This window comes from Hippopotamus amphibius, chromosome 7 (assembly GCF_030028045.1).
Source record: "Hippopotamus amphibius kiboko isolate mHipAmp2 chromosome 7, mHipAmp2.hap2, whole genome shotgun sequence".
Classification (NCBI taxonomy): Eukaryota; Metazoa; Chordata; class Mammalia; order Artiodactyla; family Hippopotamidae; genus Hippopotamus; species Hippopotamus amphibius.
This window is the reverse complement of record NC_080192.1, coordinates 46,448,639-46,466,579: the sequence shown is the minus strand read 5'-3', so window position 1 is coordinate 46,466,579 and position 17,941 is coordinate 46,448,639. Positions and strand designations below refer to the sequence as shown.

The following is a 17,941-nucleotide window of genomic DNA, read 5'->3' as shown; positions in this document are numbered from 1 at the left end:
AGGATAAAATAGAAATTTGGAAAGTCTTTTGATATGTTTGATTTTCAATAAGAAACATGAAATAGTGAAAGGTTCAGAAGAGAAGCTAATTTAAAAATAGGAAATGAGAAAAGTAAATGTTTAAGGAACAGAAGGCTAGATGGCAACAGTTTCTTCAAATACTTGTAGAATAATTATAAAGAAGGAAAGTGACAAAATGCAGAACTTGAAAAAATGGATTTAAAAGCATTTAAGGAATTAAGTTAAATTAAGACAATTTTCTGATATTCTCTAGATATACTTGGAAGACCATCTTGCTTCAGTTTTGAGGCAATGAGTTCATTCACAGAACTCTTGGAGCTCTGAAATCACTGAAAAATGAATCATATTCATTAAATTATTTTTAGACACCCCCATCCCTGTTTCATGAAGGCTATGGGAATTAATTCTGCCTCAAGTTTAAGTTGCTCAGCATATCAGAGCTATGAGATCCAATAAGATAATCAGATCTTATTTGCTCACCACTGCCTCAGATCTTAGATTTGCTTTAGGCTTCCTGAAAAGGAAGATGATTATAACCTGCTGTAGGAAAAAGATTCACACTGAAAATCTGTAATCTTAGGTTAAGCTGCTTCAACTATTCCACTCACTTTTCCTTTCAGGTTGTGTGTGTAATCACTAACAATTGTCTTTATGCCAATAGAAAGAGAAGAAAATAATTCCTAAGAAGGAAAGAAATCTAGTCTCTCAAAACTTGAAAGGTATTAAAAGTACAAAGTGTCTTCCCGATTTGGAAGTTATCCAAACCTTGCATCTTCTTAATTTATTCAGAAAAACACTTAGGGTCTTCCTGTAATTAAGCTTGCTTTACCCATTGCTTGGATATACTGCTACCTATCACACAGACAAATACTTCAAAGTAACAGATCGGGACTTCAGTTGAAAAGTACTCTACCAGTAAAGTAACACTGGAAATCCAAGAAAGAAAAGTCAAGAGCTCCATGATTCGGTGTTTCCATATTCCTCAGGCACATAACTGAATTTAATTAACAGTATATTCATTTGGGACTTACAAGTCAAGAAAAAGATCTGTTTATATATTTTGGAAAGTGAACATTCTGACTCTTCAAAATGTAGGTCGAAATAGTTCTCCAAGTCTGATATTTTGATAGAAGCGTGGTTTGGGGGGGAAAAAAAGATAACCTTAACTTTTTTTTAAAAGGTCACGAAAAGTATAGAGGCTTAAGGTATGCAGGGACGAGGTGGGGAGGTGGGGGTGGAGGGAGCATCGGGAAGCATTAAGAGAGCTGGACGCAGCTCTAGAAACGGTACCTGTCCCACAGTGGGTCTGCACGCCGCCACCGCCTTGCACAGCGCTCCTGGAAAGTTCATCTACGAACTCCGGGATGGGCCAAGGGTGGCAAGACTCCTAAGGAGGGAGACAGAACAGAGAGGCCGGGAGCGAGGGGACGGCCCTGATCGGGGAAGTGGTGTCTCCTTGCAGGGCTGCAAGCCTCTGCACCTGTTTCCTTCGGTCCCTTGCTCAGTCAGCCCCGGCTTTGGGGCAAACGGAGTTGGGGTCGACCCGGCAGCCGGAGACCTAACTTGCCGCGAGGTCCTGCCAGGACTCAGGAAGCGCGTTTCCAGGGTCTTGCGGGTCGCAGGCTCCTGCCTCCACGTGCGTGGCCTCCACCGCAAACTCTGACTCTGCCTGTCTCACGCGTCTCCTGCTGCCCTCCGGGCCGGGCTGGGGACGCGGGAGCGCCCGCTGGCCGGGGCGGTTGCCCTGCGGCCGGACCGTTACCGCGCTCGCCGGGGGGAGGGGGACGTGGCGAGGGGGAGGGGGGACAGGCGGAGAAGGAGGGGAGACGGGGGAGGGGGAGGGGAGACGGGGGAGGGGGCGGCGGCGGGTCACGCCTCCCGCCCGGCCGCGTGCGCGCCCGCCCCTAGCGTGGGACCCGGAGGCAGGGTCTGCCCGGCGCGCGGCCCAGCGCACGCCGCTCGCCGCGGGACTCCCCCGCGAGGCCGCCCGGTGCCAGCGGCCCGTTTCCCCGGGAGCGCCCGCCGCCTGGCCGCGGGCTCACGCTCCCTGCCGGCCGACCAATCCCCGTTTGGAGTTCAAAATTCCCGCCGCTGCGCTTGCACTACACCCTCTCCCTCGTTTGTTTTTTGTTTTGTTTTCTAAACTTTCCCTCCGGTTAAATTATATTGATGCCAAGCTTTTATTTCGGAGGTCCCTCCAAAGCAATCTAACGAGAAGCCCGAGCGCCAGCCACGCCGCCCACCCCGCGGCTCGCCCGCCCCGCGCCCACGGGGAACGCCCCGGGGCGGGGCGGGTGGGGCCGGGCGGAGCCGCCTCGCGCGCGGGGGAGCCCCCGGGCTCGCCTCCGTCCTGCCGCGCCTGCCCTCGGGGCGGCTGCCCAGCGAGCCGGCGGAGCGGCGGCCGGCGGGCGATGGAGGCTGGGAGACGCGCGGCGCGAGGAGGCGGGGTGGGGGAGGCGGGGAGAGCGCGCGGGCGGAGGCTGGCAGGGGGCGCTGGAGGCAGCAGCCGCCCGAGCGCGCCTGGCGCCCGGAGGTGCAGGTGGCTCTGAACCCGCGGCCGCGCCGCCACCCTCCGGGGCCCGGGCGGCGGCGGGGCGGGCAGCTGGGGGGGCGTCGCCGGCCCCTTTGTTCTCGCGCGCTCCCCCTGGCCGCCCACTCCCCTGCTGTCGCGCGGCGGCGGCGGCTCCTCCCGCCCGAGGCAGTCGGGCTCGGCGCCGGGGGCGGCAGGGGGCGGGGGGAGCGCGCCCGCCGCCGGGAGTGGGGGGCGATGGCGAAGCTCCGGGTGGCTTACGAGTACACGGAAGCCGAGGACAAGAGCATCCGGCTCGGCTTGTTTCTCATCATCTCCGGCGTCGTGTCGCTCTTTATCTTCGGCTTCTGCTGGCTCAGTCCCGCGCTGCAGGATCTGCAAGCCACGGCGGCCAACTGCACGGTGCTGTCGGTGCAGCAGATCGGCGAGGTGTTCGAGTGCACCTTCACCTGTGGCGCCGACTGCAGGGGCACCTCGCAGTACCCCTGCGTCCAGGTCTACGTGAACAACTCCGAGTCCAACTCCAGGGCGCTGCTGCACAGCGACGAGCACCAGCTCCTGACCAACCCCAAGGTAAGGACGCCCCGTGAGGGATGTCTCGCTCCTGCGGAGCATCTTGGGGTTTCGGGGAGCGTGAGTGTCAGACCCGGCGCGGGGTGACTCGGAGGATGCTCGCGTTACCAGAAGGCGACCAGGCTTCGCAGGCTGTACTCAAACCAGGAGTAAGTACATCGGTAGCCCCGGCCCGGTCCTTCAGGCGGGTTTGCGTGCGGCGACTCGTGGTGCCCGGGGGCTTTCTTTACACACCTGTCTTGCCTGATCTCAGATTTGGAGGCCTTGGCCCAGCTAAGGTTCGGGCCCTACAGGACGGGCTTTGCAGAAATGCAAGAGCCGAAAGTTAACTTTTCCTCCGATTAAAGCCAGCGCGTAACGGGGCTACACCTATTCCGGCGCATGGTCAAGGTCCGAGCTCCCACTGGCCGCGTCCAGAGCTCGCCTTGGGAGGTGCAGGGGGTCTTTTAGCCCCTTGAAAGGTGTTAGATGTTTCCTTGCCTTTTAACTGTAGACAGCCGTTTTTAACTTGGGGTTCAAACATGGGCTTTCGTGGGTCGACAAATGACGTGGAATCAAATGCGAAATTCTGCGTAGGTCCATTTTGGGCGGGTACCGCGGACTCCTAGTTTTCGTGAAATAGATCCTCAGAGGGGTCTAGAGGGAGCCTGGTGACTGTGTGTCTAGGAACAATTGGGAACCATCTGGGGAACGGTAAACTTTCTGAAAATAGAAAACCCTCCGTGAAATGAACGGAATATTCCTTCCGTGGCAACTTTTTTCATTCTCACAAGTAAAAAAGGAAAAACCTGGTTAGCACTCGAGGGTTGGGGAGCAGAGAGAGGGAGACTCAGAAAACTGTTCCCAGTGGAGAAAAAAACTTATAAAAAGCAGTGTCCTCAGCCTGTGAACTAATTCAGCTTTGTAGTACACCTGATTTTGCAAAAAGGATTTTCTTTCGTGTTTTCTTTCTTCCCTTGGCCTTTTTTGGTCTTCTTGTTGCTTAACTATCAAAGTAAAGGTGTGTATCTTCTTTAAAGTTACTGACATTTTCCCTCTTTGTGAGAGCAGTGCTTGAAGATCAGGCAAGAAAACAATCCAGAAGGGAGTGAGTCTTGTGTACATAGGAAAACTTTCCGTTAAATGTGATGAGGTATAATTATATCACTCCATAAGAAGAATTCTATATCAGTATTTTAAAATTATTTAAAATAAGCTTATTTCTCTGCGGTAAAACTCCTGTTCTTGTCTCCTAAACAGTAAATTCTTGAATTTGGAAAAATTTTAAAAAGGGAATTCCTTAAAACAAACAAACAAACAAAAACCTCAAAAAACGATTCTCTTGCCGACAAAGGAAGAGAACCTTAAAAATGATGATAATATACAAGCAGTAAATATAGAACAGAATTTAGATAGAGTATAATGTTCAAAGTCTTGAAGAAACAATAATGTCTCAAAGGCAGATGTTGTAAGTTAAGCTGCTCAATGCTCAGGAATTTCAAAACAAATTGCAGGGTTTCAGAAACATCACTTTTTTCAGGATTGAACCATTAATATAAAAGTGTCAAGCAGTAATAGTGATTTAGAGATTGTATGGTAGTTCATCATTTAGAAAGTGTTGTTTTTAAATCACTTGGAAGGAGTGGTAATGCTTTGTATGTAATCCTAGGATTTGATATTTCTCTCTTTTTTGTTGCAAATAATCAGTTTTCTTCCAGTGCTGGTTTGGATCCTGGCAACAATCGTTTTGAAGAAGTATCTGAACAAAATAAGATTTTATAAAGTAAAACATACAAGAAATGACAGAACTGGAGAAAGTTACTAGCATTTTCCCTGTTGCAGAAAATGACAAACGACATCCCATTCAATTTAGTCAAGGTTTGCTTGGCCAAAGCAGTATATATCTCTTTATCCAAATTGTGATTGCATTGTACCATTTATAGAACATAAGTGTGTTCTTTTGCAGTCACTCTTCTACTCTTGAGCAATGAAATGCTCAGTTTGGAAATTCTCGTAAGCAGTTAGTGATGGAAAAATTCAGCTTAACCAAAACATTGTGCCAGAGTCCAGTACGTAAGCAGAATGTTTCCACGGTGCCCTGGCAATTAGGCAGTACCCACTGCCCATTGCTGTTGCATCTTGGCCACCCAGACCTTACCTCTTTAGTGAAGGCCTGGGGTCCCCACCCATTCTCTCTGCAGAATATTTAGATTCCCTACAGTGTCATGGCTCCTAATCACCTTCAACTTTCTCTTCTTCATGACCCACCAGCACAAGAAGCCATTTGGGAAGTCTCTTCTTAGGAAAAGAGAACAAGGACTTTCTCCCCTCCCTTGAGTATTGCAAATATATAACTTCTTAAGCCAGAGACTGCTAAGGAAGTTAGTGTGAATAAATTTGACCTTTGACTCAAAATTTCTTTAAAATATTTTTAAGTCCTATTCAACTTATGTTTTGAATCCTATCCTTGTTTCTAAAGCAATCACTGTATCCAGCCATGTAATATAGTACTCAGGTCAGTTATCCTAGCTATCTTAATTATCAAGTCAAGTCCTCATTATCCACAGGGCAGTGACCTGCTCTTTGGATTGGCCATAGCAAAATCTAAATTTGGGGTCAGCTTCCTCTGGCTACTGTTCTCATCACTGCCTTATCTCTTTGTGACTCGCAGTTGTGTGTGCTAAGAGTTTTGGTTCTCAACCGTGGCTGTACATTAGAATCACTGGATGAACTTTAAAAAGAAATTCTGGGGAACTCCTCGATGATTTCACTGCCGAGGGCGAGGGTTCAGTCTCTGGTCAGGGAACTAAGATCCCGCCAGCTGCCTGGCACAGCTACCCCCCCCAAAAAAAAAAAAAAGATAAGAAATTATGATGCCTGGGTCCACCCTTCAGAGATTTGGACTTGGTCTTGGGTGGGTCCTGGGCAATGGTGTTTTTTAAAAAGTTCTATAAGTAATTCTAGTCTGTAGACAGAGTAAAGGATAAACACTGGCTTAGAAAATGTCCTCATCTGTTGTGCAAGAAAAGTAAAAGAAGAACCCAGGGGATTCATGGTGATTAACATTTTTGTGTGTTTAGGTTAAAAGATGTTACTGATGCTACTGAATATAGGGAGTTGGTATGAAAAGAGGGACTCAAATTCTGAAGGAAAAGAAGAGAATCATTTAAAATTAGTTTAATGTAAATGAAATGACCTTATGCAGTTCCAGACAATAAAACTGGTTTAATGTAAATGAAATGAGCTTGTGCAGTTCCAAACATTTGCTTTTGCCTCATTGTATACATTGGATGGCAAAGAAAAGATGAATTTTTAAAACCAGCCTCTTGTATATGGAACAAGAGAGAGTAGGTGATTAGAGGCTATGTGTTTTATTTTTAAATATTTTTCTTTCTCTGATATGAAAAGCCTAGAAAGAGAAGACAAACGTCTATTTCTAAGAAACCAGTACTACTATAAAGGTAAGAGAAACGCATGAAGAGAAGAAAAACATAGGCAAAAACTGTAAGAGGCTTCAGGCTTTAAGTATATCCCCTGAAATTGGATGTAATGAACTACAGGGAATTGTGGCTTAGGCACCTTCTTGGAATCCTACACATCCATACTAGTATGCACCTCCCCCTGCCCCAGCACGTGTGTGTGCGCGCGCGCACACACACACACACACACACACACACACACACACACACACACACACACTCTCCCTGGGTAGACAGTGTAGTCTGCTGGGGTTAATTTCTGAACCGAATCCTTGAATTAAATGTTCAATACTTTGTGCCCTAAGGAGGTCTATCATATCAAAACTAAGTAATAAAAGGCCAATCTGAATTGTGACAGCTTGTCTACAGTCTTTATTTCTCCACGGAAAAGTGGCTTACGGTGGTTGTTTTTCCTCTGGTGATGATATGAAGCAGTATTGGGGATGTACATAAAATTTAATTCCACAAATACTTCTTCAGCATCTATTATAATCAAAGAACAGGGCAAGAAACAGGAGGACATACAAAGTTGAATTCGTTCATTTAACAAATATTTATTAAATGCCTATTTTGTCTGTGTGTGTTCCTGGGTTCTAGGACTGGAATAGAGATCAAAACAAAGTCTCTGTCCACAAGGAGCTTACATTTTGGTGGAGAGTGACAGATAAGAAATAGATTTATAATGTAAGTCATGTAATGATAGGTGTGCAAAGAAAACTCAAGCAGCATAAAGGTATAGACAGCAGTAGGAGTGAGGGCTCCTCTTTTGCATAGGATGGTCAGGGAAGATGGCTCTGATGAAGTGATATTTCCAGAGACCCAAAGAACATGAGAGGATGATCAGTGGTCTCAGGGACATAAAGGAATGAATCACGTGGCTATCCAGAGAGAGAGTGTTCCACAGGCTGAGGAACAGCAAGTGCAAAGGCACTGAGGCAAGTGACTGCCAGGCCTGTGTGAGGAACAGTGAGGATGACAGTGAGCAGGCAGAGAACAGTGGGAGATGAGGCTAGGACCTTATAGAACATTATAAGAACTTAGGATTCTCATCTAAGCATGATGGTAAGCTATCTGACATTAAGCAGGACTGAGATATAATCAGACTTAGACTTTTGAAATATTTAAATGATCCCTCTGGCTGCTGAGATGAGAATAGAATGTGTGTGTGTGCACGCATGCATGCTGACTTGTGCCAAGGGGAGAGGGTCAGAGGCAAGATTGGAAACAGGGAGTCCAGTAGGACAAGCAAAAGGTGATGGTGACTTAGATCAGGGAGTAGCACTGATAAGGTCCACTGATGGATTGGGTGTGAGGAATGAGGGAAAAAAGAATCGAGGATGACTTCAAGGTTTGTGGCAAGCACAGCTGGGGAAGGGGCATTGTTTTATTAGATAGGAATACTGGAGGGGAAGTAATTTTGGAGGAGTCTGCATGAAAAGCAAGGGTCCGGTTTTTTGAGGTTTTTTTGTTTGTTTGTTTGTTTACTAGATCTAATGCATTTTATTTTAGCCACACTGCTTTCCATTTCCTTGCCTTCTCTTTCTATCTCAGCCCGCATTTCCTCACAGCACTATCTGCTTGCATCCTAAGCAGTATTTAACTCCAGAACATGGAGTGGGAAGGAAAACAGTTGAAGGGGAGAGAAAAACAGGGCCATGTACCCTTTTCACCTTACCAAGATCATAAGACACATGTTAAATACCAGGGCATTCATTGGGTTACCATGCTCACTGATCACAACTCAGGGTCATCATGCTGGCCAAAATGGAAAACTGCCAGGTACTTCTTGTGCTGAGTAGAGTTCCAAAGTCCAGTAGCCTGTTTGCTCTCACCCAAGATATTTTCTTACAACAGCCTATTTGCAAGTGTCATCTGAGGCCTTGGAAACTCCAGACCCTCCCTGCCATACCCCACTTCATTTCGGGGTGTCTTCGCTATAGAGTTGAGGAGATTGTCAATTCAGTTGCTTGTGAAAACATGATACCAGAGTTTCAAACATCTCTTTTCCAACTCCAGTGTCCTTTCTCCCCAGAATAGCCTGAGACAAAGAAATAGGCCGCTAGGATGTTGCTGAGCAAAGCCATGTCCACACACTTGGGGATCACCAGCTCGGTGGTGTGGCAGAAGGGCAGCCTCAATGTGACATCCAGAGAAGGCCTGCTGGAGATGCTTCAGCCGGATCAAGGTGGCCACCCTCCCTTTCTCCTCTTCTAGGGAGAGGTGTACTGTCAAGAGTAGAGGAGTATCTGGTTATAACAGTTCATCCTTGGAGATGCTGGTATCAGATAGTAGAGGTTCTGAAATTTGATTGGCCTCAGTTGACTTCTCAGGCTCTTCGCCAGAGCCACCGATGCGCACTTCTGGGGTCCTGGCTCAGGGTGCGGGCGGCGGAGCCTGGGGACCAGGAGCCGAGCACGAAGGGGAGGACGCAACAAAGCTGTGGCCAGGGCTTGGGCTGCGCTGGCACCTCGGAAAGAAATCCCAGTGGAGACCTGCCGGGGCAGGCGCGGGCCGTGGGGTCCCGGCCTCGGCGCTCGCGGGCAGCCGTGGTGAGCCCCGCAGACGCTGGTGGAGCGCGACTCGGTGGAAGGAAAAGGTTGTCTCGTTTCCTTCGGTCTTCCCCTCCACTCCCAAGGGTCCAGTTTTAGATATGCCTCACTGACACACCAAGTGCGAATGAATTCTTGAGTGTCTGCCCTAAAGGAGATCATTATCTAGCAGAGGAGATAAGATACCAAACAAGGCAAAATCTCAAGTTCTGGGAGGTACAAACAATATGACAGAAACATCTAGAGGGGAACGATTAGGGGAGAAGCTTCCTGGAGAATGAAGCATTTGCCATGAAGTTCTGAGAATACATAGGATTTTTATGTTGGAAGGAAAGGCGTGGAGGAAGGAAAGGCATGGAGGAAGGAAGAGAACATGAGGGAAAAGAAAAATGCCAGGAGCAAAGCTGTGGAGTATGGGGTGTGTTGGAGGATCCGCAGGGAAACTGGTGTGGCTGGGACCCAGGGCACAAAGAGCAGAGCCCTGAGGGTAAGGCAAGAGAGTAAACTGGGGCCAGTAGAGGCCCTTGACAAACAAGATGGGTTTGCTGGTCATTGGGAAGCCATGGTAGGAAGAATGATGCCCCCTACCGGAGATGTTTACAGCCTAATCCCCAGAACCTGTGAGTATCTTGTTACACAGCACAGGGGAATTAAGGTTGCAGATGGAGTGAAGTTTGCTCATCAGCTGACCTTAAAATAGGGAGATATCCTGGTGAAACAAGTATGATCACAAGGGTCCTTAAATGTGGAGGAGGAGGTCAGCGTGATGCAATTTGAAGAAGACTCAGCTGACTGTTGCCAGCTTTGAATACAGAAGGAGGACATGAGCTGAAGAATGCAGGCAATTCCCTTTCCCAAGGAAGTGGGAAGAGGCAAGAAGATGGATTCTTTCTTAGAGCCTCCAGAAAGGAATAGAGTCCAGCTGAGGTCTTGATTTTAGCTCAGTGAGACCCATTTTGGAATTCTGACCCCCAGAGTTGTAAGATAATACATTTGTGTTGTTTTGAGCCACTAAGTTTATGCTATAGCAGCAACAGGAAACTAATACAGAAGTCAAGGAGGGCTTTTGAGTAGGTGACTAATATGATATTTGAAAACTTGATCAGATAATATCCACCTATATTACAGCTCTTTAGAAACAATCTAATCTGTAGAGGCTAGGATCTTTCTGTCTGAGAGTATGTGTCGTAACCCATCCCTGACATCCATTTGTGGATGCTGTTTATGAAGATCTCAATTATTTGTAAGAACTCCCAATATTACGTACCTCAAACTCTAATCAGAAACTTTTATAAGAGAGATTTGTGATGTTACAGTATACTTCAGTTAAAGTTTGGGGTGGAAATGCATATATTTTATCATAAACTTGCCTCAGAATTATAAAGATTTTTGTGAGTTGTCAATTTTGTTTATCTAAAATATTTTTGGTACTCATTTATGAATGAAGATGTCAAGTTTTATTTACCTTAGGTTTAAAATTTTTTTCCCGTCTTTAGAAGAATTTCATATTCAGTTGAGTTCCTAGATAAGCAGTACATTTATATTACAATTACCATAAATACTCACAGTAAAATACTGAACAGAATGGTTTTTAATATTACATATGTTTCTAACTGTTCCTCGTACTGTGCTTTTGGTATTGTCTAGGGCACGTAAATTAATGTGTAAAAATTTGTACTTTTGAGTTTTAGTGATATCCTCTTTTCTTTTAAAACCAGTGTTATAAAATTGAAAACTAGAATTCCTGGTGGTCTAGTGGTTAGGACTCGGTGCTTTCACTGGAGGCACAGGTTTGATCCCTGGTTGGGGAACTGAGATCCCGCAAGACACATGGCTCGGCAAAAAAAAAAAAAAAAAAAGGGAAAACTGTGTTTATTAAATTTTTTAAATTTGTGATCATTTTTGTGAATAAACTAATCAAACAAATTTGTTTCATGTATTTGCTTGGTTGGGTAGCAGAATCCAACAGATTGGATCACTAGAAGTTCTCTGTATACTGAAGCACATGCGAAGAAATAGCCATTCATCTAATTCTTCTGTGCCACTCATCTAACTGATGCAATAAACCAAAGGGACTTTGAAACCTTATCCAATGTCCAATTTACTAGTTATAATCTAACAGTATTGCAGCAGCATACCTTGATGTTGTATCTCATTAGTGGAAATTAAATCCTAGAAAATTGAATTCTAAATCCTAGAAGTTTACTCCAGTTTTTCCTGTGTAATAAATATATTTATATAATTGTCTTTATTGATGCAACTTTATTTTAAAATAGTTCTTAAGAATGGAAAACCAGATAATAATACTGCTTAGTGAGAGTAAGATCTATTCTGATTATAATTACCTCTGTTTCTTCTATTACAAGGATAAAAATGTAAAAATCATCTTTATCTTTCTAAAACCAGCTTCTATTCTGGAATCTTTTGTTTCTGTCAATGGTATCATTATTCTCTGGTATTAATACTTTCTTTGATTTTCACTGCTACTGTCCTAGTCAAAGATATTATCAGTTGCTTTGATTATTACAGTATCTCTTCATGAATCTCCTTATATCTAGTCAGTTTCTTTCTGCAAACCAGTGGTTCTCAAAGCGTGAACAGTGAATGAGAAGCATCAGCATCATCTGTGAACTTGTTCGAAATGCACATTCTGAAGTCCCATCCTAGACCATTGAATCAGAAATTTCACCCTGATTTCTAATTAGTGGTTCTGCGTTGGAATTCAAGAATTTATGCCGGAAAAAAGTATGTAAATACCAAGATAATAAGTGGGAAAAATGAAATAATATAAAGCAAGCAGTTTAAAAGAATGCAAAGAGAGAGTAAAAAGAATATAGACAGGTAGAATAAATTTTAAAAAATAATATAGTGGATTTAAACCCAAATTTATAATTATGTTAAATATAAATGGACTAATTCTTCCAATTAAAAGGTAGAGATCATAGACTGGAAAACATACACCATACAAACATCAACCCCCAAAAAATGAAGAAAGAAAAGCTAGAGTACTTGTATTATATGAAATATAGTAGACTTTGAAGCAAAAAATTGTTACCAGAGATAAAAAGGGACATTTCATAATTGTAAAACTTAATTCAACAAAATATAATAGTTCTATTTTGAGATGTACCTAAAAATATAATCTGGAAATACATTTAAAAAAAAATTAAAGCAGAAATATGTAGAAATATCTCAAGGGAGAAATATACAAGTCTATCATGATGAGAGGTTTATAACACACCTCTGTTTGTAACTGATAAATAATCAGACAAAAGTAATATCAATACCCATCCAGCAGATATGAATAACATGTTTCACAACTGACCAAACTGACATATGTAAAGTAGTATATCCAGTAGCAGCAGAGTGCACATCATTGCAAGTGCCCACATCACATTTCCCAAAACTGATCACATTCTGGGCCATAAACCAAGCCTTAACAGATTTCATAGCATCGAAACAAGATTATATCCTCAGTGAAATTAAGCTAGAAATGATTAAATTTTACTGAGAGACATAGAAGATGTGGGAAATTCATCAGAGAAAGAGTGACTTCATGAATAACTGATGCTTAAGCCATTAAGTCTACATAAAAAAGAAATAAAATGTGATACATACTTAACACCCATAACAACAAATTCCAAATGGAATAAAACCTAAATGTGAAAACTACAAAATTTCAGGAGTTGTAATAGGAAAATATCTTTATGACTTAGGCCTGAGAAATGTTTTCTCAAATAAGGCTTAAAAAACAAATCATACAAGGAAAAGATGGAAACATTTGAACATGTTAAAACAATAATTTTTGTATGACTAAAATTGTTGTAAACAAAGTGAAAATGTAAGCCACAGACTAGTAGATGATAATGGTAAAACAAGTAATCAACAAAGGACTATTCGGCATTTATGAAAATGACTACAAATCATTAAGAAAACGACATATAACATAATGGGGAAATCAGTGAAGGTTATGTACAGTTGATTCATGAAAGAACTCAAATGGTTGATAAATGTGAAGAAATGCTCTATTCCAATAATCTCAGGGAAATTCAAATGACAACAATAATGGAATACCATTTCACACCCATTAGATTGGCAAAACTTAATATGTTTTATAAGACCAAGTGTTGGTGAGTATTTGAGAAGATGTTAAATCCTACTCATTGCTAGAAAATTGGCTCAACCACTTAGGAAAATAATCAAATATATCAACACTGTGTAACTGAAGTTGTGCATACCTGACAACCACTGTGACAACCAAGTGAAGTGACAACAAATTCACTTCAAGGAGTTTATCCTGAAAAACCTGTAACACATATTCAAAGAAGTATATATGAGGGTTTTCATAGCAGAACTGTTTGTAGTAGTAAAAAAGTACAAACAATCTGATTGAATTAACTAGGATATTGAGTGGGGTACTTTTGTAAAATTAATTTTTATTGGAGTATAGGTGATTTACAATGTTGTGTTAGTTTCTGCTGTACAGCAAAATGTGGGGTACTTTAATAGCAACCTAATAACAGTAACTTAAACAAAGGAAATACTAATTTTTTTCTCTTTTGTAAATGTCTGAGCTTGTAAGCAGTCTATGCGGCTGTGCCATTCTGATCTGGAAGGTCATTCAAACACGCAGTTTCTTACTCTGTTGTTGCTCTAACATCCCTTAACATGGTTTTCCTAACTTGCATCACTTCTGCCTTTTAGGCAGTAAGAAGAGAGAAAGAGAAAAATAAAGGGCAGGCAGCTTCCTTTAAAAAAAAAAGATCTGTTTCAAATATTGTAATATTTGCTCTTTTAACGCGTACAATTTTTTGGTATATTCACAGAGTTGTGCAACCATCATTGCTAATTCAGAATATTTCCATTACTCCCAAAAGAAATCTCATGCACATTACTCCTCACTTCCAATTCCCCCAACTTGGTCATGGTATATAATCCTTTTTATATGATCCAAGATTTGGTTTGCTAGCATTTTGTTGAAGATTTTTGCATCTGTATTCATAATGTATATTGGTGTGTAGTTTTCTTGTGGTATGTTTGTCAGCTTTTGGTATCATAGTAACAGAATGAGTTGGGATGTACTCCCTCCTCTTCTTTTTTTGAGAAAAGAGTATAATTTTGCACCATGGTCAGGTGGAATTTATTTTAGGAATGTAAGGTTGGTTAAACGTAATAAAATCAATGTAATACAACATATTAATAGAATAAATGACAAAACTGGCATGCGTATATATGCAGAAAAAACACTTGACGAAATCTTTTCATGACTTAAAAAACCAACAAACTAGGAATAGAAGGGAACTTCGTCAGCCTGATAAAGGGAAACTGAAAAACCTACAACTAATATCATACTTAAGGATGAAAGACCAGAAGCTTTCCCCCGAAGGTCAGGAACAAGACAAGGATGTCCACTCTTGCCACTCCTGTTCAAAATTGTATTGGAGGTTTTAGTCAGGACAGTTAGGCAAGAAAAAGAAACAAAAGACAAGCCATATTAGAAAGGAAGAAGTAAAACTGTCTATATTCACGAATCACCTGATCTTGTACATAGAAACTCCTGGAGAATCCACTTAAAAAAAAAAACAAAAAAAACTCCTGAACCTAATGAACAAATTCAGCAAGATTGCAGGATACAAGGTCAATATACAAAAATCAGTTATATTTTTGTACACTAGCAATGAACAATCCAGAAGTGAAGTTAAGAACACAGTTCTATTGACAGTAGCATCAAAATAATAAAATACTTAGGAATACATTTGACAAATTTAACAAAAGAATGTGACACATGCTGCAAACTACAAAACTATTGAAAGAAATTAAAGAAGAACTAAATAAAGATATCCTTTGCTCACAGATTGGAAGAACTTAATATTGTAATGATGGCAACACTCCCTAAGTCTATTTATAGATTCATTACAATTCCTGTCAAAAACTCAGCTGGATTTTCTTTTTCAGAAATTGACAAGCTGATGCTGAAATTCAGGTGAAAGTATAAGGGACCCAGGATAGCCAAAAAATCTTGAAAAAGGAGAACAAAATTAGAAGACACACTTTCCAATTTTAAAACTTACTAGAAAGCTACAATAATCAAGACTGTGTGGTACTGGCATAAGGAATAGATTCCAAATCTATGGAATAGAGTTGAGATTCCAGAAATAAGTGCATACATTTATAAGTAATTGATTTTGACAAGGGTGTCAAGAGCATTCAACAGAAAAGAATGTCTTTTAAACCAGTGGTGCTGGAACAACTGTATATACACATGCAAAGGAGTGAAGTTGGACTTCTGCTTCACACCATACACAAAAGTTAATTCAAATGGATGAGAGACCTAAATATAAGAACTAAAACTATAAAGTTCTTCGAAGAGAACATAGGTGTAAGTCTTTATGACTTTGAATTAGGCACAGTTTCTTAATATGACACAAAAACTGCAAGCAACCAAAGGAAAAATAGATAATTGGACATGATCAAAATTAAAAAACACTTGTGCTTTGAAGAATACCTTCAAGAAAATGAAAAGACAAACACAGAATGAGAGGAAATATTTGCAAATCATATGTCTGATAAGGGTTGAATATCCAGGATATATAAGGAATCTCTACAACTCAATAACAACAACAACAAAAAGACAAATAACCCAATATATGAACAGGCAAAAGTTGAGAACAGATATTTTTCCAAAGAAGGTATACAAATGACCAGTAAGCACATGAAAATATGTTCAGTGTTATTAGTCATTAGGGAAATGCAAATCAAAACCACACTGAGACCACTTTCAACCCACGAGAAGACTATTAAAAAATAAAAGACAATAACAAGTTTTGATGAGGGTGTGGAGAAATTAGAATCCTCATACATTGTTGGTAAGAATGTAAAAGATGTGCAGCTGCTTTGGAAAACAGTTGAGAGTTCCTCAAAAAGTTAAACAATTACCATATAACCCAGCAACAACCTTCCTAGGTATATACCCAAGAGAAATGAGATCACATGTCCACACAAAAACTTGTACGTGACTTTTCGTAGTAGCATTATTCATAATAGCCAAAAGTGGGAATAAATCAACTGTCCACCAACTGATGAATGGACAGATAAAGTGTGCTATATCCATACAAGGAATTTTATTTGCCTATGAGAAGGAATGAAGTGTCAATACATGCTACAACACGAATAAACTCTGAAAACATGCTAAATGTGAGAAATCAGCTGCAGAAGATCACACATACAATTCCATTCACATGAAATGTCCAGAATAAGGAAATCTATAGGATGTTTGGGAATGATAGCTAAAGGCTATGTATAGGGTGTCTTCTAGAATTGATTGTGGCTGTGATTGCACACCTCTGTGAATCTACTTAAAACCATTGAGTTACACACTTTAAAGGGGTGAAGTGAATGGTATGTCAGTTACATTTCAGTAAAGCTGTTGCCAAGAGAGATATGATATGATGAGAGATTTACTTTGCAAATTTGGCATTTCAAATAACTTGTAAAGAGGTTAAAACTTCCCTACAATTGGAAAAAATATGTATTTAAAAATACTAATTCCCAAATAAAATTTGTTTGCAAAATACTCAAAAATTAGAAAATAATTAAAATAAAATTATAATTTTAATGGAATAAATTTTTAGTGTACAAAAATACACTGAAAGTACTAGAAATATAGGTGACTACATAATTTGGGCAGTGGACAAAGGATGATAGCAAGAACAAAAATCATAGACGAATATACTCATTTAATGACAGTAAGAAAAAACAAACTTTTTAAAAACATTAAAATTGAAAGAAAAATGACAAATTTGGGAGAATATTTGCACCATGGTAGAGCAATAGTTTAAAACTCATGTGAAGAGCTCTTAACAATAAATGACCATCTCTTCATATAAGACTAGGTGTAATGGTTAATTTTCTGTGTCAGTTTGACTGGAGCTAAGCGATGCCCAGATAGCTGGTAAAACATTATTTCTGTAATGAGAGAAGTCCCAGAAATATTACTTTAAAATAAATGCTCTGTGTAACACACAGGGAAAGACTAGGTAACAACTGAGAGGATCAGTGTGTGTGAAGGTGAAGCAGCCTACTTGAGAAAACCATAGTGTGCTGTATACCCACCTCACCCACTGAAGGAACAAAAAGCCTCTTCTACAGTTTGTGTCTCAGGGACCACCTTAGGTTTCACAAATTGTGTTCAGGGCAGAGCTGCACGTATAGCAGACCTTTAGAAGCTGCCTGGTATAATGGAAAAGGTGTTGAAACCAAGGTACCTACACCTGAATCTAGGTGTGCACCTGTAGGCCAGTCACTCAACCTCTTGATCCTCATTTTCTTCACAGGCTGAGGATGATTGATAATATAGATTATAGATAATATATGGATAATATAGATTACACATAACATATGGATAACATACAGATAACATATGGATAATATACGGATAAATGTATGATCCAGGAAGGTATGATTGATTAATACTTGTGGAATAAAAAAGCCTTGGCATTTGCATTTGTAATTAGTGAGGCATCAAGTAGGGAAAATTTCACAGACGAGGAAAGCAATTAGGGACTTCGTCACAAACTTTATTTGTAATATTGAGGCAACAGCTTAGTTTCTGGTATCTCAATATTTCCAGCTCTCCATTCCTTCATCTTCACAGCTGGTGGGAAAATATCTACTTGTACAAATCTTCCACACGTTGCATTATTTAAAGATATGTGTAGACTCATTAATTCAGCAGTTGTTTAGGGAGGACCTGCATGTGGCAGGCACTATTCTAGGCTCTGGGGATGCAGTGGTAAAGGAAATCCCTGCTG

The 17,941-nt window shown here is 41.4% G+C and overlaps 1 protein-coding gene across 1 annotated transcript in view; it reads left to right on the top strand.

Annotated features, from left to right (window-relative positions):
• The first annotated feature begins 2,483 nt into the window (after positions 1-2,483).
• Positions 2,484-17,941, top strand: part of KCNMB4 (potassium calcium-activated channel subfamily M regulatory beta subunit 4) — a 65,136-nt gene continuing 49,678 nt past the window's right edge. Inside the window, exon 1 of the mRNA XM_057740456.1 lies at positions 2,484-3,124. Coding sequence (XP_057596439.1) covers positions 2,789-3,124 — 336 coding nt within the window. The 5' untranslated portion in view covers positions 2,484-2,788. The remainder of the gene's footprint in view (positions 3,125-17,941) is intronic.